This window comes from Lonchura striata, chromosome 11 (genome assembly GCF_046129695.1).
Source record: "Lonchura striata isolate bLonStr1 chromosome 11, bLonStr1.mat, whole genome shotgun sequence".
NCBI lineage: Eukaryota > Metazoa > Chordata > Aves > Passeriformes > Estrildidae > Lonchura > Lonchura striata.
The window spans coordinates 8,272,347-8,288,198 of NC_134613.1; the positions used below are offsets into that span (position 1 = coordinate 8,272,347).

Here is a 15,852-nt window from a genome sequence, read left to right on the forward strand (position 1 = left end):
TGGGCACTTTAGACCTCTGTCTAAAACCTGTCCTTTGCATTTCTAAACGACATTAAAAGTTTCTTAGTGAAGGAACTCCATGAAGGGTTTGACTGCCTGTTGATTTCCTTGTTGCAGTAGAGTCCTGAGCAGCCTTTTGTCTGAAACTTCATTGGCACATTCCTGCCAAGGGGGCACTGAGCCACAAAGGTGGCCTGTGTGCTTCATCTCACATGTGCTTATCTTCCCTTATGCATTTAGGTTTTCTAAGGATTATGTTTTCTTTTTACTGTTTTACCACTGTCTGTGTGTTGGGCTTTTGTTGTGTCTGGTTTTTAAGCATTATTGTCAGAAGCTTTTATTTCACTGGCTTTTAAACTTCCAGTGCAAAATGGTGATTGTGCAAATTGGGATGTGGGATTGTTGCACTATATGGAATGTTTTTACTCTGAAACATGTTGTTGCTTCATGGGATCACTGTCCCTTTGGCCTATGGAATGAAAAAAAGTACAAAACCTTAGGAAAAGGTCAGATTCAAGGAGTCACTTTAATAGTCAAATTGTTTTTCGCTCAGGTGTTACGGCCATGCTCCTTGGTCATGGAAAATATGGTGCACACTTCAGGGTTACACACTGTGGCAGTAACAATGGAGGAGCTAACTATTAAGGTAAGATTATTAAAATTGCCTTTGGAAGAACAGCTACATTTCTCAAGCTGTAGCTTGGTTTTTGTTGTTTAAAAATGATTCCTACATTTTTTAACATTTTATTTCATTTGCATATTATTTACATTTTTTATTTCCCTGTTGGTTTAATTCTAGAAATACACATTTTAGAATTGTTCTGTGTTGGAAAAAATACTTTTGTGTTGGTCATTTTGACAGTCCCTTGACTAAAAAGGAATAAGTAAAATACTTCAGATTCTAGGATTCCTCCTGCCACTTCCCTCCATAGTTACAAAATAACTCTTCCCCCTGCTGCTGCCACCACTGTTTTTGGGAAATTTTTCAGGAAAGAAAAACAAGAGGAGGTCCTTGAATAGATTTTCTTTGCAAATTTAAGTTGTATCCCTTAAAAGACTTTTCATGTTTGGTATTTCCATTTGTCATAGATTTTGTATTTTAATTGAAGACCTTTTTCTTTTCTTGAGATATCGCCAATAATTTTGAATACTGTTGTGACCATTATGGCTGCCCTAAAACCCAAAACCTCAGAAGAGGATTCTAGAGGAGCAACTGAAGTTTCTGAGAATCTGTGGCAAGTGAAGCCTGTAGACGAGTGCAATGCTTGGTTTCTTGGTGTTGATATAGCCACAGAAGCAACAGAAGCTTTTAAGGACCGTGAACAAATTCTGAAGCAAGAGAAATTTGATATTGTAGTGAAATCAGTTCAGATGACCTTGGAATGTGGTCTGGGCCATCGAACTGTCCCTTTATTGTTAGTGGAATCTACATTTTCAGGTGTTCTTAAAAACTGGTCCTCACTGATGGAGGTCACTGCTGATATGTCACTGGAGGTATGTGGGGTCAAACTGTTAGCAGTTTAAAACACTTTTGTAGAGTTCCTGAGTTCAAGTAACTTTTTAATATACTTTTTATGTGCTGAATTAATAATAGGTTTAAATTGAAACGCTCTCAGGAGTTCTTTGGTAAGACAAGTAAGCATAACATACTCTGTACAGAAAGTTGGAAGCCAATAGATTTTAATGGCAGTTGTAATGTGAAATAATCTAGTCCTGTATTATTTTTGCATATTCAAGTTCTGCTGTATGAGCAATGAGCTTGGCTTACTTGAATAGTCATATTTAACTCTTATTGCCCCTCCCTTTTGTTTTGTCTCTCTAGCATTGTGTTTCTTGGTAAGTTAGAACTTACACTCTTGGCAAAATGAGATACTATTCCAAGATGGTAAAAGTCTCTCACGGAGACAACATGTTAAAATACCACACAACCACATGTGCAGCTGCTCTATGCAATGCATTTACTACCCTTGTCATTTTACCAAATTATCTCATTTTTCATTCTGTTCTTGGATATAGAAGTAGCTTTCTTCCATTGCCATATGTGCATTTCATGGTGGAGTTTAGATGCTTAATTGTGTACCTCTGGGGGAAGTCACTGTGGTTCCACAAGGGACGAGCAAAACAGCTGAAAGGGAGCATCCAGAACTCTTGAGTCCACAGCTTCTATTCAGATTTGTAGTGATTGAAGCAAATTAAAAACTTGGTGTTGGCTATGAATTAGAGGAATTATTCCAGTGGACTGGAGTCAGACTATAGTTGGCTCAAACTAATTGTTATTTCACAGTACTATAAAGTATTTGTGGCACTGAAGTGCCTGGTCTCAAAATCATTCTCTCAAATAAAGTGGGGGAAGATAAGAGATTTGATTGTTATTTGAAAGTGTTAAAAGGATATAGTGTTACCAGGATGCTTGATTGCTCTCAAAGCAATCCAGGAAATGAACTCGTGAAAAATAGTGTAATTTGTGAAAAATATATGATGTATTATACTTCTGTGTATTAGTTTTTAAAACCATTAGAAGTTAATACTAGACCTCCAGAACATGAAATGAAGATTTGTTGCTTTCTTATTAATGTTTTTAGTAATAATTGCTTTCTATTTAGATACCTTATTTAATTTTCTTTATTTCTTTAGGTTCATTATTACAATGAAACCTATGCAGTGTGGGAGCCACTCATTGAACGAGTCGAAGGAGGAAAGAAGCAATGGAATTTAAAGCTGGAGGTATGTAAAGATACTTGACATTATGTGAAATGGTTTGTACAGGTAGCTATTTTAAATTTTCTTTAAAGTTTTATGGGGCATTGACTGTTTGAATGCTGTGGCTTGAAGGAGCTATGCAGTTTTACATGAGGAAAAAAAATTCTTTAGAGAGCTTAAGGTTTTTCTGAATAATGTGAATTACCAGTGCATGGACACAATAAAGCGTGTAACCGTGCAGGTAAGAGAAAGTAACTTGCCTTCTGCGTCGGTATAAAATTTCCATGCTTGTTTAAAGCATCTGAGATTTAAAAAGCAAAGTAGATATTACTTTGCTTGCACAATTATCAAGTGTAAGTCGAGTAGTTTTTCCTGTTGCAATGTAGGAGAAAGTAAACTAGAGGTTTGTAATTGTCTAATGAGAATTTTCTTTTAGATGAAGACTAACCCTGTCCAGGAGAGAAGTCTGCTGCCTGGAGATGATTTCATTGTTATTCCTGAGCCACAAACAGCAATTAACATCTCTTCAATGGACACAATGAATATAACAATATCCAAATGTTGTCTTGCTGTGTTCAGTAACCTAGCCAAGGTAACCCCAACAGGCAGAAGGTGCACGGTTATGTGCTTCCGTGGGAAATTCTCAATTATCTTTGTTTTATGAACTGTGTTGGCTGCCAGTCAATGCCTCTTCTGTAGCCCTGACATGGAGGAGCTGAGGAGTTTTACTCAGACAACTCTTCTAGGGTCAGCAAAAAGGTGGGGTTATCTATTGAAAGAAGTAGCTTCTGTGTTGTTCTGCCTATACAGGACTTGAGGAAGTGTCATACATGCAGGTTAAATGAATATGAAATGCTGTAATAAACACAGCTGTTTCCTGCAATACTCCTTCTGAAATATTAAAACAGAATTTTACTTCCTTTTCATATTTTCTGCTTGATTTAATACTAAGAAAATTGTGCATTTTAGGATTGGCCTTTAAATTGCAGGAGTAGAATGTCCTGTATGTTAAAAATACTTTACACCTCTATTTTTCTTGTGATAGTAGGTGTGCTTATGAATGGTCAAGGCTGCTTTTCCCTCTTTTTTTCCTGGGGTCAGGAAATTTTAGTCACTAAATCAAGCTGTTTTTACAGAATGTGACTTACGTCTATTTATTTTTAATTCTGAATGAACTGCAGTTCTCTAAGTACTTGCTTACACTGTAAGTCTTTATTGGCAGTCTGTTACTGTGGCTTCTGCGTAATCAAACAAAAGTTTGCAAGCACAAGTTGTGATTGAATTTGGAGCTTGTACGTGTTCCATCTCCTTGTGACTTCTATGTCCCAGATCTTGTTTCTCTTACAACGTAAGATTTGGAAAAATTCCCCATGAGGCCCATGAATGCTTACTGTAGCATCAACATTTGTTGCAAATCACAGAATGAATTTAGATTCTCTGGAAGTAACCTGTACTTGCCTGAAATACTACTATACAAAGCATAGGTCTTGCTGTATATAATTCCTCTACTTTTTAAAAAGGTAGTTACTGGGAGCTGTGTTTTAAAGTCCTTATAGTTATGTTGTTGTGGGTATTTGTGTATAATATACTGTATATGTTGTTCTTTACAGGCATTTTCAGAAGCAACTGCATCCACCTTTGGCTATTCCTTTAAAGAGACAGCACCTATCATAGTGAAAAATGCCCTGGGTGTTTCTCTCAAAGTGCTTTCTAGCTCCAATTTTCGGATAGTGGGTTCAGTTGGAAAAGAAAACATTAATGAAATACAAACTGGTCAGAGCATGGAACTGGAATACTCTGTTTTTGAAGCACCTCAGCGAGGAAGGTTGTCTGCATTGCACCGACAGGAAAGCTCTGTCTTCTCTTTAAACTTAGGTATTATGCTAAGGAATGCTGTTTGTTATGACAGGCTGTGCATGGGAAGATGGGAGTTAAATTCAGTGTGGTAGAAATTCAGGTCAAGTGTGTTGTGTTGTAATTACCTTTGAATATTGATGCCAATTAAAAAAACACCACAAAACAGGTACTGGGCTTTTTAAAAAGATGGAAAATTCCTCTGCTCCAGTTTTTCAGAAAGTGAAAAGAGTGATATTTTTTTTCCTACCCCTTGGGAGAACAGGAAGGCATCCTAGTGGATTCATTGATAGACCATCTTAGAGGCCCCTGTGACATAGGCCTGTGTGTTCCCACTCCCACTAAATAGGATTTCCATTTCTCCTATCACTACTTTTATTTGGCCTTCTGTAGTTACCCATCTATTTGAGACTAGTTATGATTCTGTGTTTTTAGCTTTGCCAGGAAATATTCCTAAGAAAACAGATTGCAATAGCCACTAATATGTAATCATCTTGAGTTTTTCCCTTTCCTTCACATCCCATATGAAATTAATTGGTCGTGATACAAGGCTTGTTCTGCGTTCATTAACTCAGCCAAGAAATACCTTTGATGCCTGCTTGCAGTATTTCCCATGCTGTGTATAAATCATAATCTAATGTTGTGGAGTTGAGGAGCATTTGGAGTTGAAAGCATTTGGAAGCTTTCCTTCAGTGGTACTCGGGACTCGAGTACCATTTAAGTGCCTTCTGCCAGGGGATACTTCAGTCCTGGTTGTTGCTGAGTTTTGAGTAGCTTAAGTACTGTTCAAATAGGAAATGGTAATGTGATTTGTGTTGCTGATCAAGACTTTTGTCTGTTTTTATGGATCAGAACTTGAGGGATACAAGGAGGCACTCAGCATTCCCGTGGCCAAGCCAGGCCGCCGCCTGTACAGCATCAGAGATGGTGCCAATTGCCTGGACTCTGTCGTGGTGCAGATCGATGCTGCGGAAGGAAATAAGGTCATTACTGTGCGCTCCCCTCTGCAGGTAAAAACCAACCAATAACAGAAACCAACTCCTGAAAGCACTGCTCTTCTATCTGTCACCTTCCTTTTTGTCCTTAATGCTTTTCTTAGAGATCATACTTTTCCAAAATGTTACTTAAAGGCCAGTTACAAAGTATTTTGCTCTGTTGCATGAGTTTTCCATTGGTTTTCCCTTTTCTGTTTGGCTTTCTAATATCCTCAGCATTGGGGATGCCTTTTATGCTACATGACATTTTAAGCGTGTTTTTCAATACTTGGGACTTGAATAGAGTTGTCTCATATACTTGTGTATTAAGACAGCTCAAGTCTGTCTTCTAGTGAAATTGGGTTAAATTTACTAATGTTGGTTTTCCTTGTTGTTACTGATACCTTTTCCTTTAGAAATTTGTACCATGGAAATGTAATGAAAAATTACTCATTCTGATTCTAGATCAAGAACCATTTCTCAATTCCTTTTGTGATCTACCAGCTGGCTAAAGGCTCCAAGTTGCTGAAGCCAATTGGCATATCCAAACCAGAAGAAGAGTTTCATGTTCCTTTACATTCATACAGGTACATTTTCTCTGCTCTGTAGGGTCAGTCTCTGTGACACTGATGCACAAATACAGCATTAGTTTTGAAACCTTAATTTGCATGTGAAAGTCTTCCTGACTGGTCCAAAACTCTAAAGTGCTGTCTTTGTTAGGTAATTAGTGTGCTGCAAAACCACTTCAGAATATTAGCCATGACTTGAAAATGGATGAAGTTAGATGTGAGTGAAAAGCCATTGTGTACAATCCCTGCTGTTTTCTTACAGGTGCCATCTGTATGTCCAACCAGCAGGAATATATGAGGGTCAGTACAAGGAGTCTACAACTTACATTGCCTGGAGGGAAGAGCTACACAGGAGCAATGAAGTCAAGTGCTTGTTACAGTGCCCAGCCACTGAGACCAGTTTCTTGCCTCTAATAATCAGCTCAACAGCAGTACCTGATGAACTAAATTTTATTTCAAGTTGTGCAGAGGAGTTGGATCCTGCCTACATTATCCACCTTTGCCCTACACTGACTGTGAGGAATCTTCTACCATACTCCTTGAGATTTTTACTTGAGGTAAGTTACTTTATGGTTTTATTTGTAAATCCTTTACTTGGTTTTGAGTAAGAATGCATCTACTTAGAAGTGAAAGTAAATGTAGTGTGGAAGATGCTGAATGTTGGGTTTTGTATTTTTTCTTATAAATTAATGAGGCTGATAATTCATTATGGATGTTTTGGGGTTGTTTTAAATTTGTGTGTACCTGACCAATTCTGGCTTGCTTCTTTAACAGGAATCTGGTACTAGTACTTTTTCTTTTATATTCTTCTGAGAATCTGTTTGTTTTGCAAGTTGTTTTTATCTTGGCAAGAAGAGGTATAAGAGAAAGCACCTGCAATTTCTAGACTTTTTCTTTCCTATATATAAAATGCAAATTCTCTCAATTCTGACAGTGATTCTTTACTGGTGACTATTGTGAGGTCTTGCACAAATCTGAAGAATCCTTGAAGAATGCTACACAGACCATTTTGCTCTTGTCTGTTCAGTATTTTCAGTATTTAGTGTTTCTTCATTAAGGCTGAGTGATTTTAGTAAATGCAACAGGTATGAGCATGTAGAATCACCTTGTTTTTATTGTTTTGTCCTACTTGCATAACTGGCTGTGACATTGATTTATATCTTTCTTTCACTTCTTCCAACATCCCAATGGCACTATTCCCAGTTTTCCTCACCTCCGTTGTACTTCAGTACTTAGAACAACAGAATGTACAACAGAGTACTGTTGCCTTGACTGAGGAGCTAGAAATCAGTAATTTGTATCTATTTCTGAAGTCACTGTACCTGTACAGGAGTTTGTGCTTATGTGCTAATCAAGCCTGGCTACTATCCCATACAATTAAATATAGTGTTTATCAGTAAAAATGTTTTATCAGTAAAAATTAAGAAAGCTATTGTTGTTGGATGCTACTGCCTGAGCCAAGTTATGCTACCAAATAGTATGGCAGAACTGGCAAGTTTGTGCTTTGGGGGTTCTTTAGTGTGAAAAATCCTGGCTGTGTATCTGCAGCATAGTCTATTGCAGTGTTATACCCAGTATTGTAAGAATATGAATAATAAATCATTGCCAAAATCCTTTGGAAATAATGGAGGAGAGAGGGAGGCAGTGGAAATAGGGAATATGTTAGAACTAGTTTGCCCCCTCAGACATCGAGAATTAAGGAGCCTGTACTGCTCTGCAAGTAAAGTGCTGTTGATCTCAAATTATTCACAGGATCAATCTCAAGTGATTGGAGATTAGGACATGGGTTACTGAGGTATCTGAAATCTACATCCTATAAGAGAATAAAATGCTGGTTCTTGAACACTTAAATTTTATGAGTTGAAAACTTGGTTTGCCTTGTCGTATTTTGCTACAGGGAACTGCAGAAGACCGTGAATTAACTGAAGGGAGTACTGCAGATGTTTTTCATTCAAGAATCAGTGGAGAAATAATGGAGCTTGCATTGTTAAAATATCAAGGCAAAGACTGGCATGGCCATCTTAAAATTTGTGATGGGATGTCTGAATTTTTCCCTGTGTGTTTCACATGTCATTGTGCCTCAGAGATGACAGTGGACATTTACATCCATTCGAGGCGGATTGGGAGCCACATGGTCCTGTCTGTGTTCAGCCCCTACTGGATTATCAACAAGACTTCCCGAGTTCTCCAGTACCGAGCTGAAGACACTCACGTCAAGCATCCAGCAGACTACAGAGATATTGTTCTGTTTTCATTTAAAAAGAAAAATATTTTTAGTAAGAACAAGGTATGCTTAATTTAGATAGCATGGCCTAATCTTTAGGCCATGCTCTGAGGGAGAAAACACACATGCTTTTTATATAAGGAATATTTTTATGTAGTTTTTAAGTCTGAAGGTTCTAATTTGCCTCCTGCATTCTTTGGTACTTGGACATATAAACTGCACACTGTAAATATTCTGCTTTGTGTTACATGCATTCCTTTTGTTTTGATTTTGGTGTGACGTGATGTTTACATGGTCAAGGGAAGAGTACTGCAGTAGAAGTTTTTTTGGAATACTTTTGGAAAAAAAATTGGATTTTTTTGGGAATTTAGAACTTTTTCAATAATTTTTTTTACCTTACAATAGTTGAAGAAATGGTTGAAAAACTGCTCATTTGATTATTTCCTTCCATCTCTTCAAATATGTGAAGCACACCAAAGTGGTGGGCTTTTTTCCCCATATGTGTGTGCTGTCATGAGCATGAATCAATGAGGACTACTCTGCTTTGATACCTTTTACTGTACATCTTTCCCAGAACTCGGTCACAGATTAATAAATCAGAATATGAATAGTGATACTACATTATTAAGTTGTCCTAATTTATGGAAGGTGTTAAAAGCTCTGAAGTGTTGTCTTTACATTGCTATATGTGATATAATTGCACTCCATAATGCATGAACCCCAGAATGAAAATAAGTTTACTGAATTACTTTGCATGTTGTTGTTCTTTTTGTGTAGATCCAGCTCTGTGTTTCAACTAGCACTTGGTCCAGCAGCTTTTCCCTTGATACTGTAGGAAGCTATGGATGTGTCAGGTGTCCAGCTAATAACATGGACTACCTGGTAAGATCTGTTGCAGTGATTTGTGATTGTTCTTTGTGTGCTTTTGGCTTGACTTTACACAAACATGTAGTAGTTGGCTGTTTGAAAACACGATGAACATGCATAGTGGAGATACTGTTCACAATTGTTTGCAAGTGCTTAGATCTGTACTTCTTGTTCAAGACTGCATTTGCACAACCGAGCAGAGTAAAGGGATATGGGGTGTGCTTTCATGTACTCTTTAACTGTTTTCTGATGATAATGATAATTTTAAATTGTCGTGATTTACTCTAGAGGGATTTCTGGTGGATTTTCCCCACAAAATGCAAAATGCTACTGCTAAGCCTGTCAGTTAACTCTTGTATTAGTTGTGTTGCATAATCTGCTGATTTTAGTGCATGGTTGGTGCTTTTACTTCAGGTGGAAGGAACAGGAGTGTTGTGTGTTAGGCTTTGTAATTACCCTGATGTTGGCTTTTCTGTTTTTTCATCCTGACTTTTCTTAGCTTGTTGTTGATTATTTGCACAAATTCTCTGTGTTCAACAGGTTGGAGTTAGCATCAGAATGAGTAGTTTCAACCTTACCAGGATAGTTACCTTCACTCCGTTCTACACTATAGCAAATAAATCTTCTCTGGAACTTGAAGTTGGAGAAATTGGTCCTAATGGTTCTCTTCCAACTAATAAATGGAATTATATTTCAGCTTCAGAGGTAATGCTTCATGTTTTTTCCTTTTGATATCATTGTAGACAAAAAACTGGTGTTAAGTTGTCACTTAAGGGAAGGGCAGTTCTGTTGTGGAAGCTGTCTCCTCTGGTGGCATGACATGGATATTTCACATCCAGGAGAACTTGAACAGTACAGGTTGCATGTGCTCATACATTAATCAAGTCCTTCAGTTTAGGTAAGTTAGTACATGTGGCTGTGTTCATCAGGAGACACTTGGCTAAGAACTAAGGCATAGTGAAATAGTCTCAGTCACACAAACCTGTTTGTTTTACTGCTGGGTTACCATATTGAACATATATGAAATGTTAAAGTCGTGTATTTCTTGTCTTACAGTGTCTTCCGTTTTGGCCTGAAAACTCATCTGGTGAACTTTGTGTAAGAGTAGTTGGCTATGAAAGCTCATCCAGACCATTCCTGTTTAAAGCCCAGGATAATGGTACTCTGCTGAAACTAGAAGAATTGGTGAGACTGACTTTGTGTAGTGTGTTGTTAATTCTACATTTTATTCCTATGGTAGCTTGACTCAGTGAAATCATCAAGATCAAAACCTTGTGCCTTAAGTTATGGGTACACTGCACTTCCTTCACTTCTGTTGCATTAAAAAAGTTATGAATCAAGTTTGTGGTGGTGTTAATATTTTCATAGCTGTGTAGGCAAGTTGATTTACTTGTGACAAGCTTACAGGAAACTGAACAGCTCTTTGCTATTAAGTTACAATGGTATACTGCATCTCTGACATCTGGGCTTTTTGCAGAGGGTATATTTTGGGTGCCTTCAGTTTGTTTAAATAGTTAACAAATAATACATTCTGGTTTAGGATTTCTTGATAAGCTATTATATGTTGAAGACACACAGTTCATGGTTAAATTAATTTGATTCAAATGAAGAATATTACCATTTTGGAATTCACCCTAGCCTAGCATTAGAGAATGTGTTTATAAAGGTACCATGTTCAGTAGTCTTTGGCTATAAAGTTTATCATAGTTCTAACTTGTATTAATGCATAGAGCAAATGTTGGGCTTTGTCTAACTTCCTCTCCAGAATGGGGGCTTGCTGGTAGATGTGAATGTCTCAGAGCATTCTACTGTGATAAGCTTCACGGATTACCATGAGGGAGCTGCCCCAGCTCTGATTGTAAACCACACTCCCTGGGACTCCCTCAGATATAAACAGAGGTATGTGAAAGAAACAATTCACCATTGCTTGTTTAACAGGGAATATCCTGGTTAAGATAAGATGTCACATGTGTATGAAGAGCTGATGTACCTGCAGCTGGACTTGTCTGGGGTGAATAGCTTAGGTCCTTCATGCTTCACTGCTGAAGAGGTGGAGTAGTTATTACTGGGGTTTGCTTGCAGCACTTCCATCAGTGCTTTTAACCAGTGAATGCTATTATTTTCTCCTTTTATTTTAACCTGCAGTGGACTACAAGAGGAAATGGAGTTGAAACCAAGGCAAGTATGCCTCTTTGCCTGGACAGATCCAACCAAACCAAGAAAACTGACTTGGGGCTACTCTCAATGTTTTGGTGAACATGACCTACTTAAGGTAAATGTCATAAGGGAAGGAGCAAATGCTGAACGAAATTAGGACTATTCCAAAATGAAAACTCTCTGGGAGGAAGCTTTTTCAGTAACTTTGTCTCTCTCTCACCCTAAAGGAGACTTAGAGCTACTGTCAAGAAGCAAGGTTTTAGATGTTTTGCTAGTCCAGTGTGTCTGCCTTTAATTAGCTGCCCACTTGCACCTTACACTAAAATGAATTCTTTAGACATGGTTTGGTTTTTCTGTTGAGTAGCACAGAGTTAACAAAATCGAAAAATATTGCTAGCCAGAAGAAAGGACAGGAAAGCAAACTTAAGTATCAGTTGGACTGGAAACTGGTTTAATTTTATGCATCTGAACTCAGACAGAACCAGTTATAGGGTGCTTTACTGTATAAGCACTTCCTTGGGTCAAATTTTTCACATTTAAAAATGGTTTTAGTTTAAAACTAATTTCCTTACCATATAATTATGGTTACATTCATGATTATTTGGGGCTTTTGAGAAAAGGGCTTTAATTATCTCAGTTTTGGCTTGCAAATTAAAAATAAGGAGTATCTGCTTTTGAAGAGCAGAGACCTTATTGGTTTTACTGTTTCATGGTATATGATTTATTGCTTGCTACTACTATTACTAAGATTGAAAGCCTTTTCCTTTGCTCTGAAGCCTTTTCTTTCCTATATTGCTGCAATGTTTAGTTTACAAAAGGGGGAGAAAAATTTCTTTCCAGTATTAGGGTATAAGGTGCAGCCAAGTCAGGACAATGCAGTAAACTGAACAAATAGGAAAAATACTGAGTTCTGGTTTGTGTTTGTCTGTAAACTTGCTTATAAACATGGAGCAACATCAAGGCTTTACTCATGTAATATGCTTTTTTTTCCCCCCTGATACAGGATGACTGTGGCCAGTTCCCTTATAATGCAAATATTCAAATTCACTGGGTGTCTTTCCTGGATGGACGCCAGCGAGTGCTGCTTTTCACAGATGATGTGGCACTGGTTTCTAAAGCACGACAAGCAGAGGAGCTGGAGCAACCTGATCAAGAAATAAACCTGTCAATCCATAGTCTTGGACTTTCTCTAGTTAACAATGAAAATAAAAAAGAAATCTCTTACATAGGCATTACAAGGTACTGCCCATGGAAATGCAAATATTCCTTTGAATAATCAAAATTTGGCAGTGTATTATATTATAAATTTAACAATAGAGTTGAAGGGGATATGTTTCAAGTTAAATCAAGTGAAGCATTTTTAATTAAAATTAAGTTTTGCATTTACTCCTATTGTGGAATTAGAACCAGTAGGATTTAGCTGCCTTTTTTTTTAAACTTAGATTAGAAAAAGACATAATAGGGTTTTTTGAGCCTGAGAAATTAGAAAAATATATTTTATGTGGTTTGCATGCATAAGAAAGGCATAAGTACTCTAAAATTGTTAACTTTGTTGTTTGTCTTGCAGTTCCGATGTTGTTTGGGAACGGAAACCAAGGCAAAAGTGGAAACCATTTAATCAAAAGCAAATAAACCAATTGGAACAAGCATACCAAAAGTATCTCTCCAAGAGTGCTTTTCAAGGTCCTGGTTGGCATAAACTGGACAGCAATACTGAGGTATGTATTGAGCTTTAGTGTTTAAATGCTTGCCGAACAAGTACAACAGTTAAAACAGATTTCTGGTTTGCTAAGTTGGGAGATATGCTGCGTGAAGAGAAACAGAAACAGGAGGCAAGATTTTTATTTACATAGTTACATATTTTATACAGCAGAATGTTTTTGTCTTGTGATGATACTGAGGCAGTACTGAGGTATTATCCAGGGTTATATTATGGAGAAAGAATTTCGAAGGATTTTTCTTTTGTGTTGTAGAAAAGATTGCTTGGTGTCTGTGTTAGTTGTGAACCTATATTTGCAGTATATACCCTAAATTCTTTGCAGAAATTTTGGTTTTAGCTCCTTAATAAGGTGCAGTTCCCATTACTTGATATGATAAAGGAACCTGCAGTGTTCAAGGACTCTGGAAATTAATCCACTTACCTGAGCTTGTTCAGACGTGAATTACACATACCTGTATTCCATAATAAAGAGTGTATTCAAATGGCTAAGCCCAATACAACCATTTTACAGTACCATAGGTCAGACCTGTTTCCTGTATCATCCTTTCATTTGCAATATGAAGCTCTTTGAATACTTGAGTTTTGACCATTGCAGTAGTGCATTTATGATACATGGTATCAAATCTTTTATCTGTAGGTCATTGCATTTCACTCTTAATGAAGGAGAGCTTTATGCTTCTGCTTTTCATAACTTAAAAAATTTCAGGTTCAGTGGAAGACATCAGTTGGGAAAGTAGTCAGCTGCATATAAATATCTTATATTAAATATCTTATATATTACACTGACATTTTTAATTATGCCAGTGTAATATATCACTCATGAAGAAATAGCTACTTAGATGGCACAGTGTTTCCTGCCTGGGACAGCTAAAGCTGCAGTGTAATGTCCTTGTCAGACCAACTGGTGATTTTCACTACTTTCCATGCAGTTAATTAGATGGAGAAACTCAGTAGCCTTGTGTTCTGATAATAAGGAAAACCACAGGGTTGATTTGTTAATCTGTTAACTAGTAATGTCCCATTTTATTGTTTCCCAAATTAAACTGTATCTTGGCTCTGCTTTCTAATATTTGCAGGTGAATTTTAGCAAGTCTCCAATGGAAATGCGTCTCCCAGTCAGATGCAGCATCCGCCGTAACTTCCTGTCAGGAATTCAGGTTGAATTCAAGCAGTCACCTCACCAAAGGAGCTTACGGGCCCAGTTGTACTGGCTGCAGGTACCAGCCTTCCTCTGGTTTTGAAACTAAACAGACACATGAAGGCTTTGATTTAATTCATTTTTTAATTCGTTTATGTGAAGAAGTATCTCCAGATCTTATGCATGTGGTGCTTTGCTCACTACATCAGAGTAGTGGGGGTGCTGTGATGGAAAAGTATTGCAGAATTGTCATCCCAGCATTCTGAAGTGGAATTTCACAAAACTGTGTGCTAATGTAAAGTAGGGTGCTATGATGGAGAGTTTATTTCTAAAGAACTGTGTTTTGGTGTTTTAAAACAGACCTCAACCTTTTTCAACATGTTTGCTGTAGTTTTTACACAGAAGTGTAACGTTATTCTACAGAGTATATCTAGGGGTTTAGAGACCTTTAGTACAAAAACTGCCTGCCTAATGGGAAGTAGAGAACAGGCATTTAAATAAATGCAGTAATGTATCTACATGTAATATTAACACTGAATTAATGTGCAGCACTTGCAGCAGATCAGCATAGTCCTGTCAGTACTAATAGTGTTGCTAAACTTGCCATTAGAGCACTTTAGCAAGAAGTGTTCAGTGCTAGAGGGAAATAATGTTGAGTCATCATCACTGCCATCTTCATCTCCATTTGCTGTCCTTCACTGAGGACCCTGGTGCTTTTTCTGACCAGCTGGTGGGGAAGTTTGCTCTTTTCTTTTATCTTTCATGTTGTTTTTACTTTTACCTGAAGGTGGTTTTCACTATACAGTCGATATATGCAATCAGCTGTAGACTTTGTAAATGAGTCTTTGTGGGTGTGAACCTCTCTAAGCATCCCTTGTGCAGCACTTGCAACCATCTTACCTTTTATAACTGAATGAGTTGCATTCCACAATGATGTCTGAGTAATCCCTTTGTTCTTTCCTCCTTCACCTTTAGTGTAGGGTGTTCCTCTTGAGCACAATTTATAAACAAGTTACTCAAGCCTTCTGAAATGGGAACTGTGTTTATCATGTCACTAAAATATTCCTGTAATTATGCAATAATTTTTTAGGTTGATAATCAATTACCAGGATCGATGTTTCCCGTTGTATTTCACCCTGTAGCCCCTCCCAAGTCCATTGCTTTGGATTCAGGTAAGAGAAAGTCTATAGTAATACCAGATTTATTCAGCCTTGGGAGTAGGAGCTTGGTAATTTATTTTTAAGTGTTTTTTTTCTCCTTAGAGCCAAAACCCTTCATTGACATCAGCATCATCACTAGATTCAATGAATACAGCCAAGTCCTGCAATTCAAGTGAGTGTAACAGTGAATTGTAATTTCGTTTTAGAGATGTAATGTGTTTTAAATTAAAGAACTTATTCCTTTTAAAAAAATAACTTATTTTTAGAAAATAAGGACAGCTCACATGAAGGGACTGTTATGCAAATTCTTTAGTAATCAGAATTATTTCCTTCTTGTACTACAGTATCAGAGTTGTGTGTCTGCTGTGCAATGCTGGCCAGAAAGCACTTGTAACTATAAATTGAGAGTTGATATTGTGGATTGTAAATCTTAATGTGTGACATTAATGTGACATTGCACAGCAAGACTCCACTTGTGTAGGCTAAGCA

General features: G+C 37.4%; 1 protein-coding gene across 4 annotated transcripts in view; it reads left to right on the forward strand.

Moving 5' to 3' along the window:
• The window catches only part of VPS13C (vacuolar protein sorting 13 homolog C), a 74,081-nt gene that overhangs the window by 42,493 nt on the left and 15,736 nt on the right, over positions 1-15,852 (forward strand). For all 4 annotated transcript variants that reach the window (XM_021554234.3, XM_021554235.3, XM_021554238.3 and 1 more), the window contains 19 exons: positions 554-646; positions 1,129-1,494; positions 2,635-2,724; positions 3,137-3,292; positions 4,311-4,575; positions 5,407-5,564; positions 5,994-6,115; positions 6,360-6,654; positions 7,995-8,384; positions 9,099-9,203; positions 9,729-9,893; positions 10,245-10,373; positions 10,954-11,087; positions 11,334-11,460; positions 12,349-12,584; positions 12,913-13,063; positions 14,142-14,282; positions 15,294-15,375; positions 15,466-15,535. In XM_021554234.3, the coding sequence (XP_021409909.1) occupies positions 554-646; positions 1,129-1,494; positions 2,635-2,724; positions 3,137-3,292; positions 4,311-4,575; positions 5,407-5,564; positions 5,994-6,115; positions 6,360-6,654; positions 7,995-8,384; positions 9,099-9,203; positions 9,729-9,893; positions 10,245-10,373; positions 10,954-11,087; positions 11,334-11,460; positions 12,349-12,584; positions 12,913-13,063; positions 14,142-14,282; positions 15,294-15,375; positions 15,466-15,535 (3,275 nt within the window). The remainder of the gene's footprint in view (positions 1-553; positions 647-1,128; positions 1,495-2,634; positions 2,725-3,136; positions 3,293-4,310; positions 4,576-5,406; positions 5,565-5,993; positions 6,116-6,359; positions 6,655-7,994; positions 8,385-9,098; positions 9,204-9,728; positions 9,894-10,244; positions 10,374-10,953; positions 11,088-11,333; positions 11,461-12,348; positions 12,585-12,912; positions 13,064-14,141; positions 14,283-15,293; positions 15,376-15,465; positions 15,536-15,852) is intronic.